The following is a 26,262-nucleotide window of genomic DNA, read 5'->3' as shown; positions in this document are numbered from 1 at the left end:
ATTACTATAAATTCTCTTAAGAATGATAATAGTATAATTGTGGATGAAAATGATACTACTTTCTAAAATGTATTTTGGAGTAATTGGGGAGAAAGCATCATGTCAAGCATTTATTAAAATACTAATGGGAAAAAATAAGAAGATTCAAATGAAGTAAAAGTATAAAAAGACTGATACTAACAAAGATAAGGGGGAAATGGAGATTCATTAATTATTCAAATTATTCTCTATCTTTACATGTGTTTTTAAGATTTATAATAAAAAATTTTTTAAAGATGTTTTTCCTCTCTATCCTCCATTCACCTGTCATTTCTTCATTTCTGTGACTTCATTCTTGATTTTACATCTACACCTTGAGTTTGAAATAACTCATGAGAGGTTTAAATGTTTTTCCTTGAAGGGGCGCAGAAAAAGTCTCCCTAAAATGTGCCATTTTAGTATGTGGACTATTTTGAGTTGAAGGCATTCAACAACCCCTGTGGGCTCAAGAGAAGATTCTGCTCCTCTCTTAACTACCTAAAAGAATATAAATTGGGGGTGTTTCCCAGAGTAAGAGTTATTACTGGAAATAAACTTTATCTGAGTGACCCATCTATATGGCAGGGCAAACACCTCATTACCAAACATCTGCTCTTCTAACTGCCCTGTGAAATGCTCTCCTCCCCTTTGAAGCCCAGGGTGCTTATCCCATTCCTTAGCTCAGAATGGCATATGTACTTCATTTTACCTGTCTTTGAACATCTCATGAATGTGGGGTTTCCATATGTACAAAATTAAACCTGTTTTTCTCCTGTTAGTCTATCTCATGTCAATTTAATTTAGACCAGCCAGAAGAATCTTTGAAGGGTAGATACAATTTTTTTCTCCCCAACATCCTGAAAAATGAAACCAATCTCTTTGTACTGCACTTCAAGCTCTCTCCCTTAATTTCTGTAGGCAAGCATGTACTTTTTTTAAAAAAAGCCTAGGATTTTAAAATGCATCAATAACCTCAATCAAAAACTCAACAGAAACAAATTTAACAGAAATGAATGAGAATAGTAGGTTGTTACTTTAAGAGACAGAACAGTAATACAGCCAGGAAAACGCTATGTGGCTACTTACAAATAACAAAACAAAAACTTCTGTTTATATATTGGCCTGTCAGGATGATTTGATTTAATGTCTTTACTTAAAAGCAAATGGATGACAAAAGAAAATAAAAACAGAAGAAACTGTAAAAGACTTTGAAATGGGCAAAAAGGATCACTGGATATCCTATCAAGTGTCACCTCTGCCTTTCAAGGCCTTAGAGCTGTTTTACAACTCCCTAAGTTGTAGAAAACTAATAACGATGCAAATATACTTGTCTTTAGAAATGTAAGTGAACTGTCTGGTGGAATGCAATTGATCATTGCCTCATGAATACATCAGTTTTGCATCTATCTGTAAAGCTGGTTCATCATTCCTGATTGTCTATATACCTATGGTTCTGAAATTCTCCTGTGAGCTGGCTATAACATATTACTGGCTGTCTCAGGATTAATAGGTAAAGAAAATCTCAGATTTTGTTCATCTTATTTTTTTTTTAATTTTTATTTATTTATGATAGTCACACACAGAGAGAGAGAGAGAGAGAGGCAGAGACATAGGCAGAGGGAGAAGCAGGCTCCATGCACCAGGAGCCTGACGTGGGATTCAATCCCGGGTCTCCAGGATCGCGCCCTGGGCCAAAGGCAGGCGCCAAACCGCTGCGCCACCCAGGGATCCCTCATCTTATTTTTGTGTAAGTCATGATTTTACCAAAAAAAAGTCATGATTTTACCTTAAAAATTTTTTTTCGGGAACACTTGGGTGGCTCAGTGGTTGAGCATCTGCCTTCAGCTCAGGGAGTGATCTGGGGGTTTAGGGATCAAATCTTGCATTGGGCTCCCTGAGGGAAGCCTGTTACTCCTTCTGCTTATGTCTCTGCCTCTCTGTGTCTTTCATGAATAAATAATTAAAATCCTAAAAAAAAAAATTGCCTTCTAATATATTTCAGTTCCTTTCATAAACTGCAATGGATATTGGAGTCTGACTAGTTTTTGAAGTGGTCTAAAATTAATTATAAATAATGAAAAATTTTAATAAATAGAAAAATTTTTAAATTAAGGCCACCTTGACACAGGTCAATTTTCCTCTTGAATGATAAATAAGAAGAAGTTTTCAAATAAATCTTATAATCAACCACTCCTGGCATAGGAGAATGATATATTATGAAATGGCTGTATTTATTCCCAATAACAACTGAAGTATTTATAAAAACAACTGATAGTACACATCAGGATTCTTCTAGGCACTAAATATCAAGTAAAACAGCAATTACTTATTCATAAAAAATAAGCCATATTAATTAGGTTTTAAAAAAGAAAAGAGGAGAAAAAAATTAATGGCCAGAGAAGCTTTATAATTAGATTAAAAGCTTCCTTTGAAAGTAGAAAACAAGTCATTTCAAGAGAAAAAAAAAATCACCTCTATTTTTTAACACATTTTTCTAAAAATATCATACTTTTTTCCCCCTAAAAGCATTTTTTTCTAATAGCCCATTCACTTCAGCCTCAAGTAGATACACATCACATGCACCATAATATTTTTTTAAGGTTTTAGACAATGTTACTGTCAGGCTTCCTGGCTTTATATGATTCAGAGGCCAATTCAATTACAGTAGCTGCTAAGATATTTGCCTTTTCCTCAACACTCTCCATGTCAGACAAAATGAAATTCTGTAAGGTGAACAGTGTATGTTTGTGTACACTGGCCAACAACATTTCACTTCAATGTTAAACACTCCTATTTTCTACTCATGAGATGTATGATATTAATGATTTATGCATTTACTTTGTCCAATTATAAATGCATAAGAATGATTTACAAGAGTTCAACCTCCAGCTTCCTGAAAGTTTAAAGAATTCAAGATAAAATGAGATTAAAATGAATGCATTTACAGCCTGCCAGTATCTATAAAAACTGAATGCAGTAAATTTGAACATCAAAATTTAAACACGAGTTTACAAATAAGGCTAACATTGAAAGTTCTAAGAGTTATTAAAAAATAAATCCTATTAAAAATTATTATAACATAACCCTAAGGAACAGTAAGGCCAAATTAAATGTTTTTCTTATACATTCTATCATTCTCTATCTCCTTCCCCCAACCAAGAAAAAGATGGCAGAGAGTAAGGCAATGAGAAACAGAAAAATTCAGTCTAAATGCTTTCGGTTGTGAAATAAATCTTTCAAGTAAATCTCTATCCTGGGTTATCATACCATTTCCTTTATTCACATCTATTCATCCATATTTTATAACAATCTTTATAGAAAGAAAGTTAAATAAGGGATTTCTTTCAAGGACAACTTATGTTATACATAAATTTAAAATCTGAACAGTGTTAAGTGTAATTTTAAAACTGTCATACCATTAAACATCAACAGGTTGATATAACATCTGTTCTTCAATTTTTCACCTAAGTTGTTATGGTAACCAAAATGCGTGGTATATTTGTTTCCTAAATTTAACTGATTATTTCAAGTAAATAAAATTACAGCATATCATCTTATTAACCACAAATATTATTAATACTATAACCCTATATTTATCATTTTTAAATGTTAGTGGATCACAGGATTATATTTAACTAGGAATTTACAAATGCTTTATCTCAGAATACACATTAAAAAAATAGCAAGGGTATACTTCTTTCTAACTTGGGGGGATTTTCTTGATTTTCAAAGCAAAACAAAATGAGGAACTAGTCTATTTTCTGAAAAACATACTATATTAAAACACTTCAAAATTATATGATATTAGGGATCCCTGGGTGGCGCAGCGGTTTGGCGCCTGCCTTTGGCCCAGGGCGCGATCCTGGAGACCCGGGATCGAATCCCGCACGGGCTCCCGGTGCATGGAGCCTGCTTCTCCCTCTGCCTGTGTCTCTGCCTCTCTCTCTCTCTCTCTGTGACTATAATAAAAAAAAAAAATATATATATATATATATATATATATATGATTTTAGTGTTTTGTAGGAGCTAGAGATTACATTCTTTCCAAACATTAAGTCAATCCCATTACTCCTTTAGTGTTCTTCTCAAAACTTTCCACTGGTGTCCCATCTGTGAGCAAAAGCCAAAGTCCTTACACTGGCTACAAAACCCATACTCTCCACTTTCCCTTGTTTACCTGCATCCAACTACATTGGTCTCCTTGCTGTCCCTGTCCCTCAAATACACCAGGCTCACTCCTACCTCAAGGTCTGGTACTATTTCTTCTGCTTGGAAGGGTGTTCTCCTAGGAAGCCACAGGGCTCATTCTTTATTACATTTTTTCCTTCAAATACCATCTTCTCAGTGAAACCTTCTCTGACGAACCCCATTTCAAACAGCTATTCCAGGACCTCGACCACCTCTGCTCACAATTTACCTATCCATTAGGGACTGAATGGTTCCCCCTTGCCCCAAATTCTTATGTTGAAGCCTTAACCTCCAATGTCATGACAGTATTTGGAGATAGGGCGTTGGGAGGTAATTAGGTTTAGATGAAGTCATGAGGGTGGAGCCCTCATGAAGGGATTAGCATGCCCTTATAAGAAAAGGAAGTGACACCAAAACACTCACTCTCCACCAGGTGAGGGCACAATGTTCTAGAAGGCAACCATCTGCAAGCCAGAAAGATCTCACCAGAAACTGAATCTGCTGGAAAATTATTGGACTTCCAACCTTCAGAATTGTGAAAAAATTAATTGCTATTGCTTAAGACAGAACCTGATCTTGGACTTCTACCCTTAAGAACTATGAAGAAATAAATTTCTGTTGCTTAAGCCACCCAGTCTCTGGTATTTTGTTATGGCAGCCTAAGTTGACTAAATATATCGTTCTTACATTATTTTCCTTATTAACATTCATTACTAACTAGTACACAATATATCAGTGATTCATTCTATACATTACTAATTAATGCTATTTATTGTCTGTCTCCCTTTACTACATAAGCTTCACAAGGGCGGGGTTTTTTGTGTTTTTTCTTCATGATACCTGTAACAACTATGGTCTGGCATAACACATAACCAATAAATATTTGTGGAATGCATAAAGTATAGATTTAAAATATCTTAAATGTTGATATACTATGGCAGGAAAGAATGCATTTCTTTGATTACATTCAAGGAATCCAATAAAAAGTAGTAAATACACAATCTTTAATAAATTAAACTTTTTAAAAAATCAAAATCATCTCTGTTCTCATAGAACTAAAGAATCTTACATTCCTGATTTTCTTGATCTTTTCTCCTTCTATAAATCTGATTTACTACAGGCTCAATCTTCTTCCTACCAGTTAAATATGCAAACTACTTTATACTGCTAACTCTGTCCAGGATTTTTTCTCTGTTTACTTCCTAAGTGAACTCATCTACTCTGCTTCAACTATCACCTTTTTCAGGTGACTCTGAAATCCTCGTCTCTCACTTAGATTTCTCTGTGCTCTGGTGCTGTATTCCTAACTACCTTTGAGATGTACAACACTTCAGGCATATGGTCAGCAACACAAAGGACAGGAACTTTAGGCAGAATAGAACACTGTACTTACAGAAGTAAAAACAACAACGATGACAAAAAAAAAAAAAAAAACCTTAAATAAAATTTAGCTACAACAACAAAAGCTATAGACTCACATAATTCTATATACTGCCTGAGAAATCACTTTCTCTCATTACAGAAATTAGACTGTTGATGATAGGGAATTCCAACCTCTGAATTATGACTATGTATTCTAATTAACAATATACTCTTGCACTATCAGCTTCACTTCAACCACTGAATTATTCCCAATATTGTAGTAGAGTCTTATTACTTTCAAATTGAATTTAATCACTTGGGGGGAAAATATAAGAAATGATATGAGGTTTTCAAATTAAGTTTCTGAACTAGGATAGTTTATTTTTAGAAGAAAAAAAATCTCCCAGTGTTTTTCATCATTGGTTCCCAAATAACATATTTGTTTCTCTAACCACTTTTCCTCGTCCTTACTAATCAATTCATTATTATTCTGAAGATTTCTCTAAACCACATTTTTTACAGAATTTAGGACAGGCTTCAGATGAAGAAAGTTGGCTAGAATTCATTATTCAATTTAAGTAAATCATATATTTTTAGAAGTTCACTGAGCAAAAATGCAAAGAAAGGAAATTCTAAAAGAAAACCATGTGGTTATTATGACTTTAGAGATAGGCTAAAGTTCCCAGAGTAGTACAATGTCTCTGGGTCTTAGGTAGCACTAAGAAGACTGACTCTCAGAGCCAGTGAGCTTCAGTACACATCATTACTAATGAAATACATATGATCCCAGTCCTATGTTGCCCTTTAAGATGAATGATTACTATATATTATATCAGGTAAATTTCACTGCTATTTCTTTCTCAAATATTTTTTCTCCAAATAAGGAGTATAAATCGAAATATATTTAGGAAAGGTCTTAAGAGCCCATGTCTGGCTATCCTCAATGCTCATGAAAGGTACAAAGTATGCCCAAACTGTAGAGAAGTTGTCATCATTCCTTTCAAAATATATTCAAAATCTGACCACTTCTTTCGCTCTCTTCTGCCTCTCTAATGTCTTACTAGGATTATTGCAAGAGCCTCCTTAAATAGTCTCCCTGATTGCACCCTTGACGCACTATAGTCCACTCTCCACACAGGAGCCCCAGTGATCACTAAAAAACACAAGAGTCAGGTTGAATTCGAATACTCCTCTGTTGAAAACCCTCTACTAGCCTTCCTCACCACTTGAAACAAAAGTTAAGTCTTTACAATGGTTTAGAAGACCCTTAATGGTCTGGTCCCCCTACATCTCAGCCACTCTCCTCACCTCCTTTACTCCATTCAGCCTCCATGTCTTCCTGGCTATTCCCTGGACACACCAAACATACTCTCATTTTAGGTCCTGTGCACTTGTTACTTCCTTAGCCTAAAAGACTCCCTCCATATATTTACAGGATTTGCTCCCTGGCTTTTCCAGATTCTATTCAGTGAGGACACCCTTGACACATGAACACAGACTAGTAAACCTTCTCTGCTGCCCAGCCCTCTCTATTACCTTTCGCCTGCTTTATATTTCTCCTTCATGCTTATCACTACTTGATATACTACAAGTATGTTTGCTTGTTTATTATCTGAATTATCTAATTAAAATGTTAGCTCCAAGAAAGCAAAGACTGTTTTGTTTTGTCCTTGCTCATTCTCTGGCAATAGAACACAAAGTAGAAGATTAGAAGTGAGTATTAACAAATACTGATTATATGAATGAATGAATCTTGTGACTGTTTCTCATTCCAAAAAATTGCATTCCACTACATTTCTACTTTTCTTATGATGTCACATTCCCTGTTATATTAAGAATCAATTTGTACTTATCTTAGCATGAAAATATCGAGAACCATGTCTTATTCCTCTTTGTGTCCCCTGTACCTACTAGCATCATTTCTTTCTTATGGTAGGTACCCAATATTTCTTAAGCTGAATTTGAAGTCATACTGAAAGATACTTTTATAATACACCTGCATCTGTTTTTATCCCTTAGCAAACAGACCAATACCAATTCTTAAAATCCTAAAGAATATTCTGCTTTTAAAACCAACCAGCAAATTTAATTCAAGTGAAATGGAAGAGAGATGTAGCCTGGCTTAAAGATATCTGACGTCCATTTTGTACTGATAACTACATAAAACATTTTGAATGATGCTAAGTCAAAAAGATTTTCAGAAGATAGTAACAACTAATTCAGAGAAAACTGCTTCAACTTGATCCATTCAGGAGTTCTACCAAAAAAGAAAGAGTGCCAAATAGCACATGCTTTAGTGTATCTTCTCAAACAAATAAATAACCAAAGAGCAAATGAATACAAAGAGATTTTTTTCTAAGAAAACAAATTCTAGCATCACTATCAAAATTAATAATTAATTGATCCCAAAATTCTGCACAATTCTTTAACTGGTATTTTTAACAAGCTTTTTAACAAAGCTTAAATCACCAAGAAAAGACTAAATTATGATCAATATGTTGAGTTATAGAGTTTCCCCAAATCAGTTTAAAATTGAAAGGTATGATTCTAAAAAGATTAAATCTTCACCACCAAGAAGTCAACTGAACTGCAATTTATTCTCCAATACTTGTGGACAAGCAGGATTTTTACTCATCAGTCAAAGCCTTTGAAAAGTGATAATCCATAATTATAGTGATCAAAATATTTGACAGGCTAGAGTAGAACTCAATTTTTCTAAGTACAAGAAGCAACTGCATTAAAAATAAATGATATAGTAAAAACAAGGTCTTGCCTTATACAGGGTTAGCTCACCTGAGGTATGAGTCTATCCAAGCGCTCAGCTCGATTTCCATGAGAAGGATGTGTGGATAACCATTCTGGCAACTTGGGATAGCCTTGAAGGCTATCTGCAAATTCCATCTGCTGCCAAAACACAGAACTGGCTCTGACATCAACACAAGCCTAAAACCAGAATTAATTTTTAAAAATTAGTTATAAGAATTTTTTTGAGAACATTTTTTAAATTTATCTTTATATCACTGTGTTTTAAAAATATTTTCTATTAAACTATAATGCCCCATTCTCCTCTCACTCCTGTCCTGGGTGAAGGCCATTATAGATTCTGTCTTTATGATTCTAACTACTCTAAGTACCTCATCAAGTGGAAATCATACTGTATTTGTCTTGTTGTGACTAGCTTACTCGTTTAGCATGATATCCTCAAGATTCATCCAGTATTATAGCATACTGCAGAATTTCCTTCCTTTTTAAGAATGAACAATATCTCATATGTACATACCATATTTTGCTTATCCATTCATTGGTCCATGGACACGGGTTGCTTTCACATTTTAGCTACTGTGAATAATGCTGCTATGGGTATACAAATATCTTTTTAAGGCCCTGATTTCAATTCTTTGAGAAATATATCCAGAAGGGGAGCTGCTGGATTGTACGGTAATTGAATTTGTCTGTGTGTGTGTGTGTGTGTGTGTGTGTGTGTGTGAGAGAGAGAGAGAGAGAGAGAGAGAGAGAAACTACCGTATCATTTTCACAGTGGCTTACCATTTTATATTTCTACAAACAATGTACAAGAGTTCCAATTTCTTCACATTTTCACCAACATTTGCTAATTTCTGTCATTTTGATAGTAGGCATCCTAATGAGTATGAAGTAGTATCTCATTATAGATTTTTATTTGCATTATCTAATGATCAATGATGTTGAGCATCTTTTATGTGCTTAGTGGCATTCATATATCTTCTTTGAAGAAATGTCTACTCAAGTCTTCTGTCCATTTTGCAATCAGATCTTTTGTGTTGTTAAGTTTTAAAAGTTCTCTGTATTCTGGATATTAATTCCTTATCAGATATATGATTTGCAAATATTTTCTCCCAGTCTGTGGGTTATCTTTTTACTGTGGATGGTGTCTTTTGATGCAAAATTATTTTTTAAATTTTCATAGAGTCCAATTTGCCTATTTTTTTCTTTTGTTACCGGTCCCTCTGGTGTCATATCCAAGAAATCATGACCAAACCCAATGTGTAAAGCTTTGGTCCTACATTTTTTTTCCCAAAAGTCTTATTGTTTTAGGTCTTACACTTAAGATTCTTGACCCATTTTGAGTTAATTTTTGTTTACAGTATTATGTAAGGGTCCAATTTAATTCCTTTTGAGAATATCCAGTTTTCCAGCACCATTTGTTGAAAAGACTTTTACCCACTTTCCATCCTTGACAAAAAATTATTTGATCATATATGTGAGGGTTCATTTCTGGGCACTCTATTCTATTCCATTGGTCTATACATCTTTCATGCCAATGCCACAGTTTTGATTACTGTAGCTGTGTAGTAAGTTTTGAAATCTAAAGTGTGAGTCCTCCAGTTTCTTTTTCAAGATTATTTTGGCTAGGGGATGCCCAGGTGGCTCAGCGGTTGAGATTCTGCCTTCGGCCCAGGGCATGATCCTAGAGTCCTGGGATCGAGTCCCACATCGGGTTTCCTGCATGGAGCCTGCTTCTCTCTCTGCCTGTATCTCTGTCTCTCTCTCTCTGTGTCTCTCATGAATAAATAAATAAATAAAAATCTTAAAAAAAAAAAAAAAGGTTATTTTGGCTATTCAGGTCCTTTAAGATTGCATATGAATTTTAGGTTTGGTTTTGGTTTCTCTATTTCTACCAAAAAAAAAAAAGTCACCAGGATTTTGATAGGGATTGCGTGGAATCTATAGATCACTTTGGGTACTACTAACATTTTTAAAATACTAAGTTTCCAGTCAATGAACTCAGGATGTCTATTTCTTTATGTTTTATTTCAGCAATGAATTTTTAGTTGTCACTATATAAGTGTTTCACCTACTTAATTCCTAAATCTTTTATTCTTGCCTAGGCTATCGTAAATGAAATTGCTTTTATAATTTCCTTTTCAGATTGTTCATTGTTCGTATATAGAAATGAATTTTTGAGTGCTGACACCTATCCTGATACTTTGCTGAATTAATTTATTAAACAGCTTTTTTTGGAGTCTTTAGGCTTTCCTACCTATAAGATCATATCATCTGCAAACAAAGATAATTTTACTGCTACCTTTCCAATTTGGATACCTATCACTTCTTTTTCTTGCTCTAACTACAAACTTCCAGTACCATGTTGAATAGAAGTGAAAGTGGGCATCCTTGTCTTCTTGCCCGCGACATACAGAAAAAGTTTTCAGTATTTTACCACTGAGTGTGATGTTTGTTGTAGGTTTTTCATATTACGTTGATGTAGTTTCCTTCCATTCCTATGTTGTTGAGTTTTAATCATGAAAAAGTGTTAAATATTCTCAATTTTTTTCCTACATCAATTGAAACGATCATGTGAAGCTTCTTTTTCCCTTCCTTTTGTTAGATGTGGCATATTATATTGATCAAGTTTTATATGCTGAACCATTCTTGCATTCCAGGAATAAATCTCCCTTTGGCATGGAGCATATCCTTTTAAAATGCTACTGAATTGTTTGCTAGTATTTGTTGGGGATTTCTGCATCAATGTTTTTAAGGGATATTGGTCTATAGTTTGCTTGGAGTGTCTGTCTTTGTATCAGGGTTATGCTGACTTTAAAGAACAGCTTAGGAAGTATACCCTCCTCTTCAATCTTTTGGGAAAGTTTGAGAATTAATATTAATTCATCTTTACATACTTAGTAGAATCCACCAGGAATGCTATCAGACTTTATTCTTAGATTTTGATAACTGATTCAATCTCATTACTAGTTATAGGTCTATTCAAATTTTCTATTTCTTCATGATTTAGGATTGGTAAGGTTTTGATTCTAGGAATTTGTTAATTTCTAGGTTATCCAATGTCTGGCATGCAACTTTCATCGTGCTTTCTTATAAACCTTTTATCTCTATAGAATCATTAGTAATCTCTATACTTTCATTTCTGACTTCAGTAATTTGAGTCTTCTTTACTTTTTTCTTAGTTCAGCTGGCTAAAGCTTTGGCAATTTTGTTGACCTTTTAAAAAAACAAATTTTGATCTTAACGATTCTCCTCTAATTGTTTTTCTATTCTCTATTTCTTATTTATCTCTGCTCTCATCTTTACTATTTCCTTCTTTTTCTAATTCACTAATTTGTAAGTTAGGCTCTCTATATGAAATCTTTCTTGTTTTTTAATGTAAGCATTTATAGCTATAAATTTCATACTCAGCACTGCTTTCACTGCATCCCGTAACTTTCTGTATGTTGTTTTGTTGTTTTGTTTTTGTCTAGTTTTTATTAAATTCCTTGTGATTTTTTCCTCAATCCATTGGTTATTTAAAAGTGTACTGTTTTGGGGTACCTGGCTGGCTCAGTCAAAAAGCATGAGACTCCTGATCTTGGGAGTTGTAGGTTTGAGCCCCATGTTAGGTGTAGAGATTATACTTAAAAAGATAAAAATCTTTTTTTTTTAAAGTGTACTGTTTAATTTCCAGAATTTTCTGAGTTTTCCAGTTTTGTTATTTATTTCTAACTTCATCCCACTGTGATCTGAGAAGACACACTCAATGATATATACCTGAATCAATGAGAATTTGTAGCCTAACATATGATCCATCCTAGAAAATATCCCATATGACCTTGAGATGAATGTGTACATTCTGTTATTTTGGAATAAAGAATCTCTTAGTCGTTTTCCTGCATTAAGTCCTTTATTTATCTTCTATCTAGTTGTTCTATCCATTATTCTGAGTAAGCTACTGAAGTCTCCAACTCTTATTATAACTATTGCTTCCTTTAGTCTTGTAAGTCTTTGCTTCATATGTTTTGACAGTATGTAATTAGGTACATAAATCTTTATGTTATATCTTCTTGTTGTTTGAAACTTTTATTACTATATAATGCCATTCTTTGTCTCTTGTAATCTTTCTTAATAAAAGTTTATTTTGTCTGATATTGGTATAGCCACCCCTACTCTCTATTGGTTAGTATTTGTATGGAATATCTTTTTCAGTCCTTTCACTCTCAACCTGTTTATGTCCTTGAATCACATATTAGTCTACTATAGACAGCATATACTTGGATCATGTATTTTTATCCATTCTAGCAATCTGTTTCTTGACTAGAAAGTTAATCTATTTACATTTAAAGTAATTAGTGATAAAGAGGGACTTACTTCTAACACTGTGCTATTTGTTTTCTATATGTCCTCTACTTTTTTTGCCCTCATTTCCTACAATACTATATTCTTTGTTTAGTTCTTTTTTTTTTTGTAGTGAAATGTTTAAATTCCTTTCTCATATCCTTGGTGCATATTCTATAGCTATTTTCTCTGTAATTACCATGGGGATTACATTTAACATCCTCTAAGTTTATAACAGTCGAATTTGAATTTATATCAGTTCAACTTCAGTAACATATAAAAACTCTTCTTCACAGCTCTGTCCCCATTCTCTTCAGTCTCTAATGTAACAAAAGTACATCTTTATACATTGTATAACCAAAATAATAATAATAATAAATACTTATTTTAAATGTGTTAATCTCCCAAATTATACAGAAAACAAGATTTGGAGTTACAAACTAACCTTACAGTAAAAAAGCTTACAAGCTTTTATACTACTGTTTTTTTTTTTCTTTAAAGGTATTTTCTTTATTGTATAGAATACAATAAAGAAATTATTTTACAATATACAATTGTATAGAAACAAAAAAGCATAGTTACAAACAACTGTTACAATAATACTAGCTTTTGAAATTGTCCATATATTTACCTTTACTAAGATCTTTATTTCTCCATAAAGTTTTGAGTTACTGTCTCCTATCCATTCATTTCACCTGACTCCTTGGAGCATTTCTTCTTCTTCTTTTTTTTTTTTTTTTAAGATTTTATTTATTTATTCATGAGAGATACATATATATATATATATAGAGAGAGAGAGAGAGAGGGGCACAGACACAGGCAGAGGGAGAGCAGGCTCCATGCAAGGAGCCCAATGCGGGACTCAATCCTGGATCTCCAGGATCACACCCTGGGCTGAAGGCGGTGCTAAACCACTGAGCCATCTGGGGTACCCCGTGGAGCATTTCTTACAAAGCAGTTCTGGTGGTCATGAACTCCCTCAACTTTTTTTTACTGAGAGTATCTTAATTTCTCCCTTTTGAAAAACAGTTTTGCTGGACATAGGATTCTTGGTGACAGTTATATTCTTTTATAGCACTTTGGATATAGCAAACAGTGTCTTCTGGACCACAAAGTTTCTGATAAGAAATCTACTGATAATCTTAGTGTGGCTCCCTTAAATGTGATTCATTTCTCTCTTGCTATTTCAGGATTTGCTCTATGTCTTTGGCTTTTTCTTTTTTTTTTTTTTTTTTTGTCTTTGGCTTTTTAAAGTCTAATTATAAAATATCTCAGTGTGGGTCTCCCTGGTTCATCTCTCTTGAAGTTCACTGAGCTTCCTGGACATTTATATTCATGTCTTTCATCAAATTTGGGAAGTTTTCACCCATTATTTCTTAAAATATTCTCTCTGCCTCTTTCTCTCTCTGTCTCTCTTTCTCCTTCTCCTGGGACTCCCACATTGTATATGTTGGTCCTCCTAATCATGTCCTCCAGGTCTCTTAAATCAATCTTTTTTTTTTTTCTTTTTTCTGTTTCTTAGCTTTGGTAATTTCCATTGTCTTATCTTCAGGTTCACTGATTCTTCTGCCTGTCAAATCTCCCTTTTAATAATCTGTCCAGTGAATTTTACATCTTTGTTGTATTTTTCAGCTCCAAAATCTCTTGTTAGTTTTTTTGGGGTTTCTATCTCTATGCTGATATTTACACTTTGCTCGTTTTCTTGACTTATGCCTTCCTTTAGTTCTTTAAGCATCTTTAAGACAATTGTTTTAAGTCATTATCTAGTATGTCTGCCATTAAATATTCTTAAGGGACAGTTTCTACTAATTTAATTTTTCCCTATGAATAGGCCGTACTTTCCAGTTTCTTACATGTCTTGTCATTTTTGGTGAACACTGGACATTTGAATCTAATAATGTAACACTGGATATCAGATTCCACTCTTTCCTCAAAGTTTGTTATTTTTGTTATTGTTTTGTTATTACTTTTTTTTTTTCTTTTTGACTACTGCTGTCTCTGTGCCTAGGGTTTGCCTGTGGCATAAATCTGTCTCCTCAGGATTTTTCTAAGCATGTGCAGTCACTTTCTAATTTTCCCCAAATACGCAGTTGTTTTAGAAAGTTCTAGTCTTTAGTATCTGGCTCCCCTCACCAAAAAGTGGAAAAAAAAATGAAGTGGGAAAGCTGGGGGGAGGAATGTTACCAGATGATTAAGTCCCCTGGAAGTCACTTTGGCCAGAGGGGCAGGGCTTGCTATAATGGGAAGCAGTAAAAACTATGGCTGCATATATTGGTCTACTGGGGAATTTTGGCATTCACTGCTCTGTGTTGAGCTATGGGAGGGGCTACTACAACTCTTTGTGTGCTACTTCAGATTGCTATCCTTACTCTCACCAGCCTCCAGGCCTAGCTTATATTGCATCTTGTCAGTGCTCTGAAAAAAGAAGCCAGTTCCTTGGACAGCCCTGGAAAAGTTGGAATGTTGGACACACGGTCCAATTCTTCCTTCACTAGGGAGAAGCTGGGAACTGAGGTTTCCTTCAAATTGTATGGCACTGTGTTGAGGGTAGGGATTATAAATTCCCTTCCTGAGAAATTCAGAAACTAGTTCAGAGGCTCCTGCACCTTGGGCCACCATAAACCAGACATATCAAAGCCAGTAGGACAATTTGGAACAGCTCCTTGCCACAATCCCTCAACACAGACTGAGAGGCAAAATTCCCCAGAACTGAGCTTCTCCTCCCTGGGAAAGAGAGAAAGTGAACCATTGGTCTAATGTTCCAACATTTCTGGATGATGCCTGAGAAACTGCCTACTATCTCACCTATCTCAGAGTACTGATGGGACCTGGTATACTTTATTTATTTTGGAGGGGAAAAGGCAGAGAGAGAGAGAGGGAGATAGAGAATCTTCAGCAGGCTCCAACACCCAGCACAGAGGCCCAATGTAGGGTTCAAACGCATCACCTTGAGATCATGACCTGAGCCAAAATCAAGAGCTGGACACTGACCTGACTGAGCAACCCAGGCTCCTCAGAGACTGGCAAACTTTAGATGTCTGGGTTCCACTAAGAACAAAGACAGGGGGTTGGACTGGTATGAAGATTTGAAGTCCACAAAATACCTGGCTGGGCTAATTGGTAAGGACCTTCTCCTGTACAAGGCCAGTCCATGAAAACTGAAAAGTTTTTCTAATGTAAAGATACCAACTCAGGGTCAAGAAAAATGAATAACCAGGGAAATATGTCCCAAAGGAAAAACTTAAATCTCTAGAAACTAACCCTAATGAAACATATATATGATTTGTCTGAGAGATTCAAAGTAACCCTCATAAAGATAGTCACCCCGGTCGGAAGAAATACATAAACAATAGTGAGAACTATCACAGAGATAGGAATATTTTAAGGAGGAGGGCGGGGGGTGGGAGTGAATGGGTGACGGGCACTGGGGGTTATTCTGTATGTTGGTAAATTTAACACCAATAAAAAATAAATTAAAAAAAAAGAAATATTTTAAAATACTAAAGAGAAATCTTAGAACTGAAAAATAAATGAACTGAAAAATTTACTGCTAGAAGATTTCAATAGCAGACTTAGATCCAGAAAGGCTCAGTGAACTCAAAGACAAGTCACCAGAAATTATCCAGAAAAGGAAAAAGAAAAATAAATAAAAGACTGAAGAAAACTTAAGCAGTTATAGAACACTATCCAGTAGACCAATATATGCATTACAGAATTCCAAAAAAGGAAATAGAGAGAAAGGGGCAGAAAGTTTATTCAAAGAAATAATAGGTGAAAACTTCTCACTTCAGGGGAAGGAAATGAATAACCAGATGCAGGAAACCCAATGCATTCCATGAAAGACAAACTCAAAGAAATCAATAACCTAGATAAATTACAAGCAAATTTTAAAAAGTCAAAGACAAAGAAAGAATTTTGGAAAAAAAAAAGAAAAGTGAATCAATATGTACATCCATAAAAATATCAATGGTTTCCTCAGGAGGTACCTTGGAGGCCAGATAGGATTGGAATATCATATTCAAAGTGCTGAAAGAAAAAAATTGCTGACCACGAATAGTGTGTCAAAACCGTCCTTCAAAAATGAAAAACAGACTTTCTCAAATAAAATCTAAGGGATTTTATTGCCACTAGACTTGCCTTACAAGAAACATTTTATAAGGAAAACTCTTCAAAGTAAAGAACTATAAACAGCAATATGAAAGCACTGAGAGTATTAAACTCAGTGGTAAAAGTAAATATGTATACAAGTACAGAATACTATAATATTCTAATAGTAGTAGGCAAATCACTTTAATTCTAGTTTAAAGTCAGTAGTATTAAAAATAACTACATGAATATGTTAGTGGATATGCAATATAAAAATATGTAAACTGAAATCAATAACAAAGTGGGGGGGATAAAAAGTAAAAGTATAGAATTTTTGTATGTAACTGAAGTTATTATAAGCTTAAAATAGAATAACTACAGAACATTTGAGCCCCTGGGTGGCTCAGTGGTTGAGCATCTGCCTTTGGCTCAGGTCATGATCCCGGAGTTCTGGGATCAAGTCCTGCATCAGGCTCCCCACAAGGAGACTGCCTACATCTCTGCCTCTCTCCCTGTGTCCCTCATGAATAAATAAATAAAATCTAAAAAAAAAAAAAAGTTATATAAAGTTAGTAGAAGGAAGGAAATACCAAGACTATATAGTAGAAATAAACAAAAAAGAGAATAGAAAAGGAATAGGAAAAAACTGATGAACTAATAAGAGCTGACTTTTTGAAATGCCTATAGCAGAAATAAAAAAGAGAATAGAAAAGGAATAGGAAAAAACTGATGAACTAATAAGAGCTTACTTTTTGAAATGACTATAGCAGAAATAAACAAAAAAGAGAATAGAAAAAGGAATAGGAAAAAACTGATGAATTAATAAGCTGACTTTCTGAAAGATAAATTAACAAACCTTTAGCAAGACAAAAAGAATGAGAAAAAACTCAAACAAAATCAGAAATGAATGAGGAGACATTACAACCAAAGTCACAGAAATAAAGAAGATCCTAAGAGACCATTACAAAGTTACATGCCCTAACACTGGATAATCTAGAAGAAATGGGATAAATTCTTGAAACATATAATCTACTGAGACCAAATCATAAAGAAACAGAAAATCTGACAAGACCTAAAACAAGAAAGAAGATTGAATCAGGAATAAAACATCTACCAAAAAAGAAAAGCCCAGAACCAGATGGCTTCACAAATGAATTCCATCAGACATTTAAAGAAGAATTAACACCAATTCTTGTTAAATTCACACAAAAAAGTTGACAAGGAGGGAATACTTCCAAAATCATTTTGCAAAGTCAGCATTATCCTGCTACCAAAGCCAGACAAAGACACTAAGAAAACTATAGATCCAATATCTTGATAAGCACAGATTCAAAACCCCTCAGCAAACTAACAGCAAACCAAATCCAACAGCACATTGAAAGAACTGTACAACAGAAGAGTGGTAGGGGGGGTGGTGGCAGAGGAGGAAGATCCTAAGATTATTTCCTGCCATGGATATATCAAGGCAACAACTTCATGTATTGCTACTAACTGTGAAAATGACCTGACGACTGGCAGAACAGATCTTCCGCAGCTAAAAACATAAAAAGAAGGCTACAACAAGAAGTGAAGGAGGGGCATAGACACTGTAGTGAACCAAACCTCTGGCACAGCAACCAGTAAAGAGGAGAAATAACAAATATGGAAAAGGAAGAATTGGGATTAGGCCCAACCCTGGGCACTTCAAGCCATAAGGACCTAAACCAAGAAGACAAATCCCCATAATATCTACCTTTAAAAATCAACAGGGGTTGGGGCACCTGGGTGGCTCAGTCAACTAAGCATTTGCCTTCAGCTTGGGTCATGATCCCAGGGTCCCATCAGGCTCTCGGCTCAGCAGGAATCCTGCTTCTCTCTCTGCCCTTCCAGCTGCTTGTGCTTGCTCTCTCACACGCGCGCGCACACGCGCGCGCTCTCTCTCTCTCTCTCTCTCTCTCTCTCATGCGAGAGGGAGGGAGGGAGGGAGGGAGGGAGGGAGGGAGGAAGGAAGGAAGGAAGGAAGGAAGGAAGGAAGGAAGGAAGGAAGGAAGGAAGGAAGGAAGGAAGGAAGGAAGGAAGGAAGGAGGAAAAAGAAGAAAAAAGAAAACAAGAAAAAAGAAAATCAACAAGGCTTAACTCCAAGGGTACCAGAAGGCTATAGGAAACCACGTCACTGAGCTTAAAAGGCCAGTTGCACTATATTACTCAGAGACCCAGCACAGAAGCACCCATTTGAAAAGTGTCTTTGTTACACATGAAGGAGATTTACAGTCTAATTTTAGGATTTTTGCCACAGAGGCAGAAGTCTGCAGAATTCTCTGGGAACAGAAGTGACGACAGGCTCCATTTTCTTGCCCTCTTTTTAGCCTTGCTATCTGGATGCTTGCAGGAGCCAGTTCTGACACTTTCTATCACCTTGCTGGTATCACTTGCCCCATTGCAGCACTCCCCTACAGATTTATCCCAGTAGTCACTCCTCCAAAGCAGCACTTGCCCTGCCATACAGTAAGCAGCCTGGTCAGGAGCAGTGCTCCTCTAATGTGACTCCTGTCCAGGGGAGGGTAGAAGCAAATGCCACTCTCTAGCATACCTACAGTATCTACTGCCAGGTTTCTCAGTCAGCTATGCCAGTGGCAATCCCTACCCACCAAGGCATCCAAGCAATCACAGTAGACAGCAAGGTTTAGGGCTGGCCCCATCCACCAGCATACCCATGGTGACTACAGCCAATCCTCAGCCAGCTGTATCAGAGGCAAGCCATGTCCATCAGTGTGTCCACAGTAGTTTCAGTCAGTCATTGCTGACAGGCAGGCTTAAGGCCAGCTCCAGCCACCAACACATCATCAGTACTCACAGTTTAGCCATAATAGCAGAATAGATGCAGCACACACAGATGATACCCATAGAACACCTGGTTCTGGTAACCAAGGGAATTGAGCTACTGGGCACTACATGATACCTTTTACGTAATGCCACTACTTTCAAGACCAAGAGACATATCTGACTAGTTAATACAAAGAAACCAAACAGAGAATAAGACAAAATAAGATGACAGAGGAATATGTTCCAAACAAAAGAACAAAACAAAACCCCAGAAAAAGAACTAAATCAAATGGAGATAAGTAATCTATCTGATATGAGAAAGTTCAGAGTAATGGTCATAAAGATATTCACCACACTATGAGAAAAGTGGATAAACTCAGTGAGAACTTCAATAAGAAATAGAAAATATAAAAAAAAAAGAGCCAATCAGAGCTGAAGCATACAGTAACTGAAATGAAAAATACACTAGGGGGAATAAAAAGCAGATTAGAGGATATAAAAGAACAGATCAGAGATCTGAAAGACTGGAAAATTGAGAGCAACCAAGCTGAAGAGGAAAAAGAAAAAAGAATTTAAAAATGAAGATATGGCACAAAAATAGACATATAGATCAATGGAAAAGAATAGAAAAGTCCAGAAATAAACCCGTGGATATATGGTCAATTAATCTATGACAAAGGAGGAAAAAATATACAATATAGAAAAGATAGTCTCTTCAATAAATGGTGCTGAGAAAACTAGATAGCAAGATGCAAAAGAATAAAACCAGACCACTTTCTAATATCATATGCAAAAGTAAACTCAAAATGGATTAAAGACCTAAGCATGAGACCTGAAAACATAAAAACCCTAGAAGAGAACACAGGCAGTGATTTCTTTAACACTGGCCACGGCAATATTTCTCTAGATATGTCTCCTAAGGCAAAGGAAACAAAAGCAAAAATAAACAATTGGGACTACATTAAAACAGAAAGCTTTTGAACAGAGAAGGAAACTCTTAACAAAACAAAAAGTCAATCTACTGAATGGGAGAAGATACTTACAAATGATATATCTGATAAGGAGTTAATAACCAAAATACATAACTTATATACCTCAACACCAAAAAAACTCCAAATAATCCAATTTAAAAATGGGCAGAGGACACGAATAGACCTTTATCCAAAGAAGACATACAAATAGACACATGAAAAAATGCTCAACATTGCTAATCATCAGGGAAACACAAATAGAAAGCACAATGAAAATATCACCTTATACCTATAAGAAGGGCTAAAATAAAATATCAAGAAATAACTAGTATTGTGAGGATATGGGGTAAAACCAACCCTCATGCACTGTTGGTAGGAATGCAAATTGGTACAATAGCATTGACTGTATTTCATATGCTATGCCTTTTTTCCCTCTGGCTCATTCACTCCATAATTGGAAGTTTATATCCTTCCTTTTCCTTTATTTAGAATAAATAAAATCTTAAAAAAAAAAAAAAAAAAAGACTGACAATGAGGGATGGAAGAAGATACTCCATGCAAAGATAAGCCAAAAAAAAAAAAAAAAGCTGGTTACCAGTACTTGTATCAGACAAAACAGACTTTAAAACAGAGACTATAATAAGAGATAAAGAAGGGCATTACATAACAATAAAGGGATAAATCCAATAAGAGGATGTAACAATTGTAAATAGCTATGCACTCAACATAGGAGCACCTAAATATATAAAGCAAATATTAACAGATATAAAGAGAGAAGTCGACTATGATATAATGATACTAGGGGGTTTTAATACCCAACTTACATCGATGGACAGATCATCCAGACAGAAAATCAATAAAGAAACAATAACTCTAAAGACACATTACCAGATGGATCTAACAGGTAGATAGAGAACATTCCATCCAAAAACAGCTGAATACGCATTGTTTTCAGGTGCACATGGAACATTTTCCAGCATAGATCACATGTTACACTATAAAACAAGTCTCAAAAAATTTAATAAGGTTGAAATTTTATTAAGCATCTTTTCAATCACAACAATATGAAACTAGTAATTGATTACAAGAAAAATACTGAAAAAAAACCACAAACAGGTGGAGGCTAAACAACATGCTACAACAGAACCAATGAATGGGTCAATGAAGAAATCAAAGAGAAAACTTAAAAATACTTGAAAACAAATGAAAACAAAAACACAATCAGTTCATAATCTTTAGGTCACAAAAAAATCAGTTCTAAGCCAGAAATTTATAGTGATACAGGCCTACTTCAAGAAATGAGAAAAATAGCAAATAATTAATCTAACTTTACAACTAAAGGCACTAGAAAAAGAACAAAGCAAGTCCAAAATTAGAAGAAAGGAAACAATAAAGATCAGAGCAGAAATAAATGGAATAAAGACTAAAATAATAGTAATAATAATAATAATCATAGGAAGATAAAAAAACTAAGAGCTGGTTTTTTGTTTTTTGGGTTTTTTAAAAATTTTATTTATTCATCCATGAGAGACACAGAAAGAGAGAGGCAGAGACACAGGCAGAGGGAGAAGCCCCACAGGGAGCCCGATGCAGGACTCGATCCTGGTACCCCAGGACCATGCGCTGAGACAAAGGCAAACGGGCTTAACTGCTCAACAAGAACCCACTTCTCCCTCTCTCTCTGCCCTGGCTCATGCTCTCTCTATATCTCAAATAAAAAAATAAAATAAAATATTTTTAAAAATCCTAAAATTCACAAAGTACCACAAAAGACCCCAAAAAAGGCAAAATAATCTTAAGAAAGAAGAACAACGGTAAAAGCTTCATACTTCCTAATTTCAAAATATATTACAAAGCTACAGTAATTAAAACAGAATGATACTGGCATAAAGACAGACATACAGACCATTTGAACAGAATAGAGAGCCCAGAAATAAACTTAAGCATATCCAGTCAAGCCATCTTTGACAAAAGTGCCAAAAATATACAATGGGCAAGAGACAGTCTCCTCATTAAGTGGAAAACTGGATATCCACATGTAAAACAATGAAACTGGACCCTCACTTTACACCACAGACAAAAATCAAACCAAATGGATTAAAACCTTAAACACAGAACTTGAAACATATGAAACTCCTCAAAGAAAACATAGGGGGGAAACTTCATGACACTGGTCTTGGCAATGACTCCTTTAATATGACACCGTAGCACAAGCAACAAAAGCAAAAACTGATGCAGGAGACTACATCAAATGGAAATGCTTCTGTACAACAAAGGAAATAACAGAGTGAAAAGGCAACCTACAGAATGGGAGAAAAGATTTGCAGATGATACACCTAATAAATGGTTAATATTTAATATAAGGAAGTCCTAGAACTCAATAACAACAACAACAAAAAACAAAATAATTAAAATTGGGCAAAAATCTTGGATAGTCCTTCAAAAACAATGTACAAATGACCAATAGGTATATCTAAAAATCATCAATATCAGTAACTATGAGAGTAAAGGAAATCAAAACCATAATGAGAGATCACCACACATCTGTTAGGATGGCTATGATTTAAAAAAAAGGGGGAGGGTGTTGGTGAGAACACAGAGAAAGTGGAGCCCTAGCACACTGTCAGTGGGAAATGTAAAATAGTATTGCCACTACAGAAAAGAGTATGTAGGTTTCTCAAAAAATTAAAAATAGAACTTTTATATGATCCAGCAATCCCACTGATGAGTACTTATATAAAAGAACTGACATCTCAAAGAAATATCAACACTCTTCTGTTCACTGTAGCATTACTCATAACAATCAAGATACAGAAACAATCTAAACACCCATCAGTGGAAAAATGGATAAAGAAAAGTGACATACACATATAATGAAATATTATTCAGTTTTTAAGAAGGAAATTCTGCTATATGCAAATACATGGATGAACTTTGAGGTATTATGCTAAGTGAAATAAACCTGTCACAAAAGGACAAATACTGCATGGTCCCACTTATGTGAGGTATTTAAAATAGTCAAACTCACAGAAGCAGAGTATAGATGGTATTGCCACAGGCTGGGAATAGGGAGAAAAAGAAAGTTGCCATTCAAAAGGCAGAAAGCGTCCGTTATACAAGATGAATAAATTCTAGAGATCTGCTGTACAACACAGCCTATAGTTAATAGTACTGTATTACACACTTAAAAATTTGTTAAGATGGTAGATCTCATGTTAAATATTCTTGCCACAATAAAAAAAAGATAATGATAATTATATATCAAAACAGAAATATTAAAAAAATATTCAGCCTATCACAAACCTAATTCATTTTTCTCAATAAAAATTACAGCAGGGCGCCTGGGTGACTCGGTTGAGTGTCCAACTCTTGATTTCGGCTCAGGTTGTGATCTCAAGATCGAGCCCTGTATCAGGCTCCAAGCTTAGCATGGAGTATGCTTGAGATTCTCTCCCTTTCCCCCTGCCCCTCCCCCTACTTGGGTGCTCTCTCTCCCCCTCTCTCTCTAAAATAAACTTTTAAAAATTATCACAAAGTAAGGAACTTGCATTTACAAAGTGTCTGAAAGTACATTAAGAAAAGATGGGATAATTCCTAGACAAGGTTTCCTTCTTAAAATAGAACTAGAAATGGTTACAGTTGGCGAAGGGAAATATAAGAAAATACGTTAAGTAAAATACATTGGTCCTGGAACACTTTTTGAGGCATTATACTGGGACAATGGGAAGAGCACAGATTTTAGAAACAGAAAGACTGGGTTCAAAATACCACTTATTTATTTTGTTTAATTAATAACGACTTACGTGGCACTAAATGCCAGGTATTATTCCAAGCGTATGACAAATGTTAACCCATTGAATCATTATAACAAACCTTTGAGAGTAAGTACTATTATTACACTCATTTTACAGATCAGAGGAAGAAACCAGGGCCTACAGAGATCAAGTAATTTGTTGAAAGTAACATAACTAGTAAGTGACAGGGTCACAATTTGAACAGAAGTAGAATGGTTGAAGTGTTTGTGACCTTGGGCCAATAACTTAGTCTCCAGGAATCTCAGATTCATTTTTCAAAATGAAATGAAAGCAGTAGATCATTAGGATTAAATGTGGTAACTCTTCTAAAGTAGTCAGTCTAACCCGGAACACAGTAGATACTATTTCTACTCTTACTTTCCCCCGGTGAGCAACCAATTTTGCAAGATGTTAGGTCTGGTCATAAGTGATGATATCACAAATTTACAATTAAAGAAGGATTTAGTTTAATTCAGCCTATAACATCAGCATGCATGAATATGCATTAAGGGACATATTAATGCAAAAAGAATTTGCTACTATTCAATTAGAAACTCAGTGGGATATGATATTCATAGGAGTAGAATAGTAGAAGAGCTATTCTTATATTTGAATATTTTCCAATGTCAAAACAATACCAGAAAAAATACGTATAAATAAATCCAGACCTAGTATATCCTACCTGTAGCCAAAATTTTCATTAGAAATGTAACAATAAAGGTAGCTCTGAATTTTGATTTCTATTCACCTAGATAGACTCTAGATAGACTCTACAACAAAACTCCTGCCAGCCATAACCCTAAGGGGTAAAATCTGACATTAGCAGTTCTGAGTCATTTTTCAGAATGCCGTTAACAGCCTACACTTGTGTCAGTCCTTGTGACATCCTCTCCTGTATTTCACACAGACATGCGGTGGGTAAAATAGTCACCTGAGATAATACTACAAAGGACTGTGGCAGAAGGGTAGCTGGACTCCTAGAGATAGAAGAATATACTGAGGCTATTTAGAGAGACCAAACACTTTTTCAAACGATTATCTTTGGGGCAGTGCTGCAGAAAACCAAAATTGTTCCTGGTGCATTACAATATCATAGAAAGTTCCATTTCAGAAACATGTATTTTTATCCTAGGAGGGAAAAATCTTACTATCTGAGAGATCTTTGTCAGGTTACTTAACTTCTCTGTCCCTCAGTTTCATCTATAAGATGAGGATGATAACAGCACCTATAGTTCACAGGGCTGTTAGGAAAATTACAGAGTTAACACACGCAAACAAAACAGGGCCCCTCACGTACAGGGACGTTAGTTAACAGTATTGCTGTTGTTGTGAATAGCATCATCAGTGTTACCAGCACTGCTGTCATCACTATCACCACCATCTACCAGGAAACCAGCTCTCCCAGTCTCTCACTTTCATACTATCATTTTCCCAATACCTCTGAAGACATCACTCACTAAAGCTCACTTTATGGTAGAACCCATTTCTTGTCCAAACAACATTTTCCAGTCAATACTTAAAAATTGCTCTTTTCCAAATGAATGTGACATAGCATCAAGATGGTTTCAGCTAAACCATTCTCAATACCTCATTAAAAACAAAACAAAAAAACCTGGACTTACCAAAGCTATTTTATATGCCCTAATAAAGAGAAATAAGAAGACTTCAATCATTTTGTAAATTCATTTCATTTTAAAGTTTTTTGCATCTTTTGATTGTCAACATGTCAGTTCATCAATACAATAAAATTTTAACAAACTTTCATGTACATATTTTCCCTATCCTAAAGTTCTATCATAAGATTCAACAGAGTTAAAATCATTGCAACTAAAAAATTAAGTGAATACACAAAGCTTGTCTCATTTGTCTACATGATATAATGAAGTTCAAATAATATGTAACACATGATGTATGCTTTATGAAAATTTACATTATAACACACCTAGTAAATGAGA

The 26,262-nt window shown here is 35.1% G+C and overlaps 1 protein-coding gene across 3 annotated transcripts in view; it reads right to left on the bottom strand.

Moving 5' to 3' along the window:
• OMA1 (OMA1 zinc metallopeptidase) overlaps positions 1–26,262 on the bottom strand; it is a 71,910-nt gene that overhangs the window by 10,197 nt on the left and 35,451 nt on the right. For all 3 annotated transcript variants that reach the window (XM_038537396.1, XM_038537397.1, XM_038537398.1), the window contains one exon: positions 8,362–8,511. In XM_038537396.1, coding sequence (XP_038393324.1) covers positions 8,362–8,511 — 150 coding nt within the window. The remainder of the gene's footprint in view (positions 1–8,361; positions 8,512–26,262) is intronic.

This window comes from Canis lupus, chromosome 5 (genome assembly GCF_011100685.1).
Source record: "Canis lupus familiaris isolate Mischka breed German Shepherd chromosome 5, alternate assembly UU_Cfam_GSD_1.0, whole genome shotgun sequence".
Taxonomy (NCBI): Eukaryota; Metazoa; Chordata; class Mammalia; order Carnivora; family Canidae; genus Canis; species Canis lupus.
This window is presented reverse-complemented; position numbering and strand designations above follow the sequence as displayed.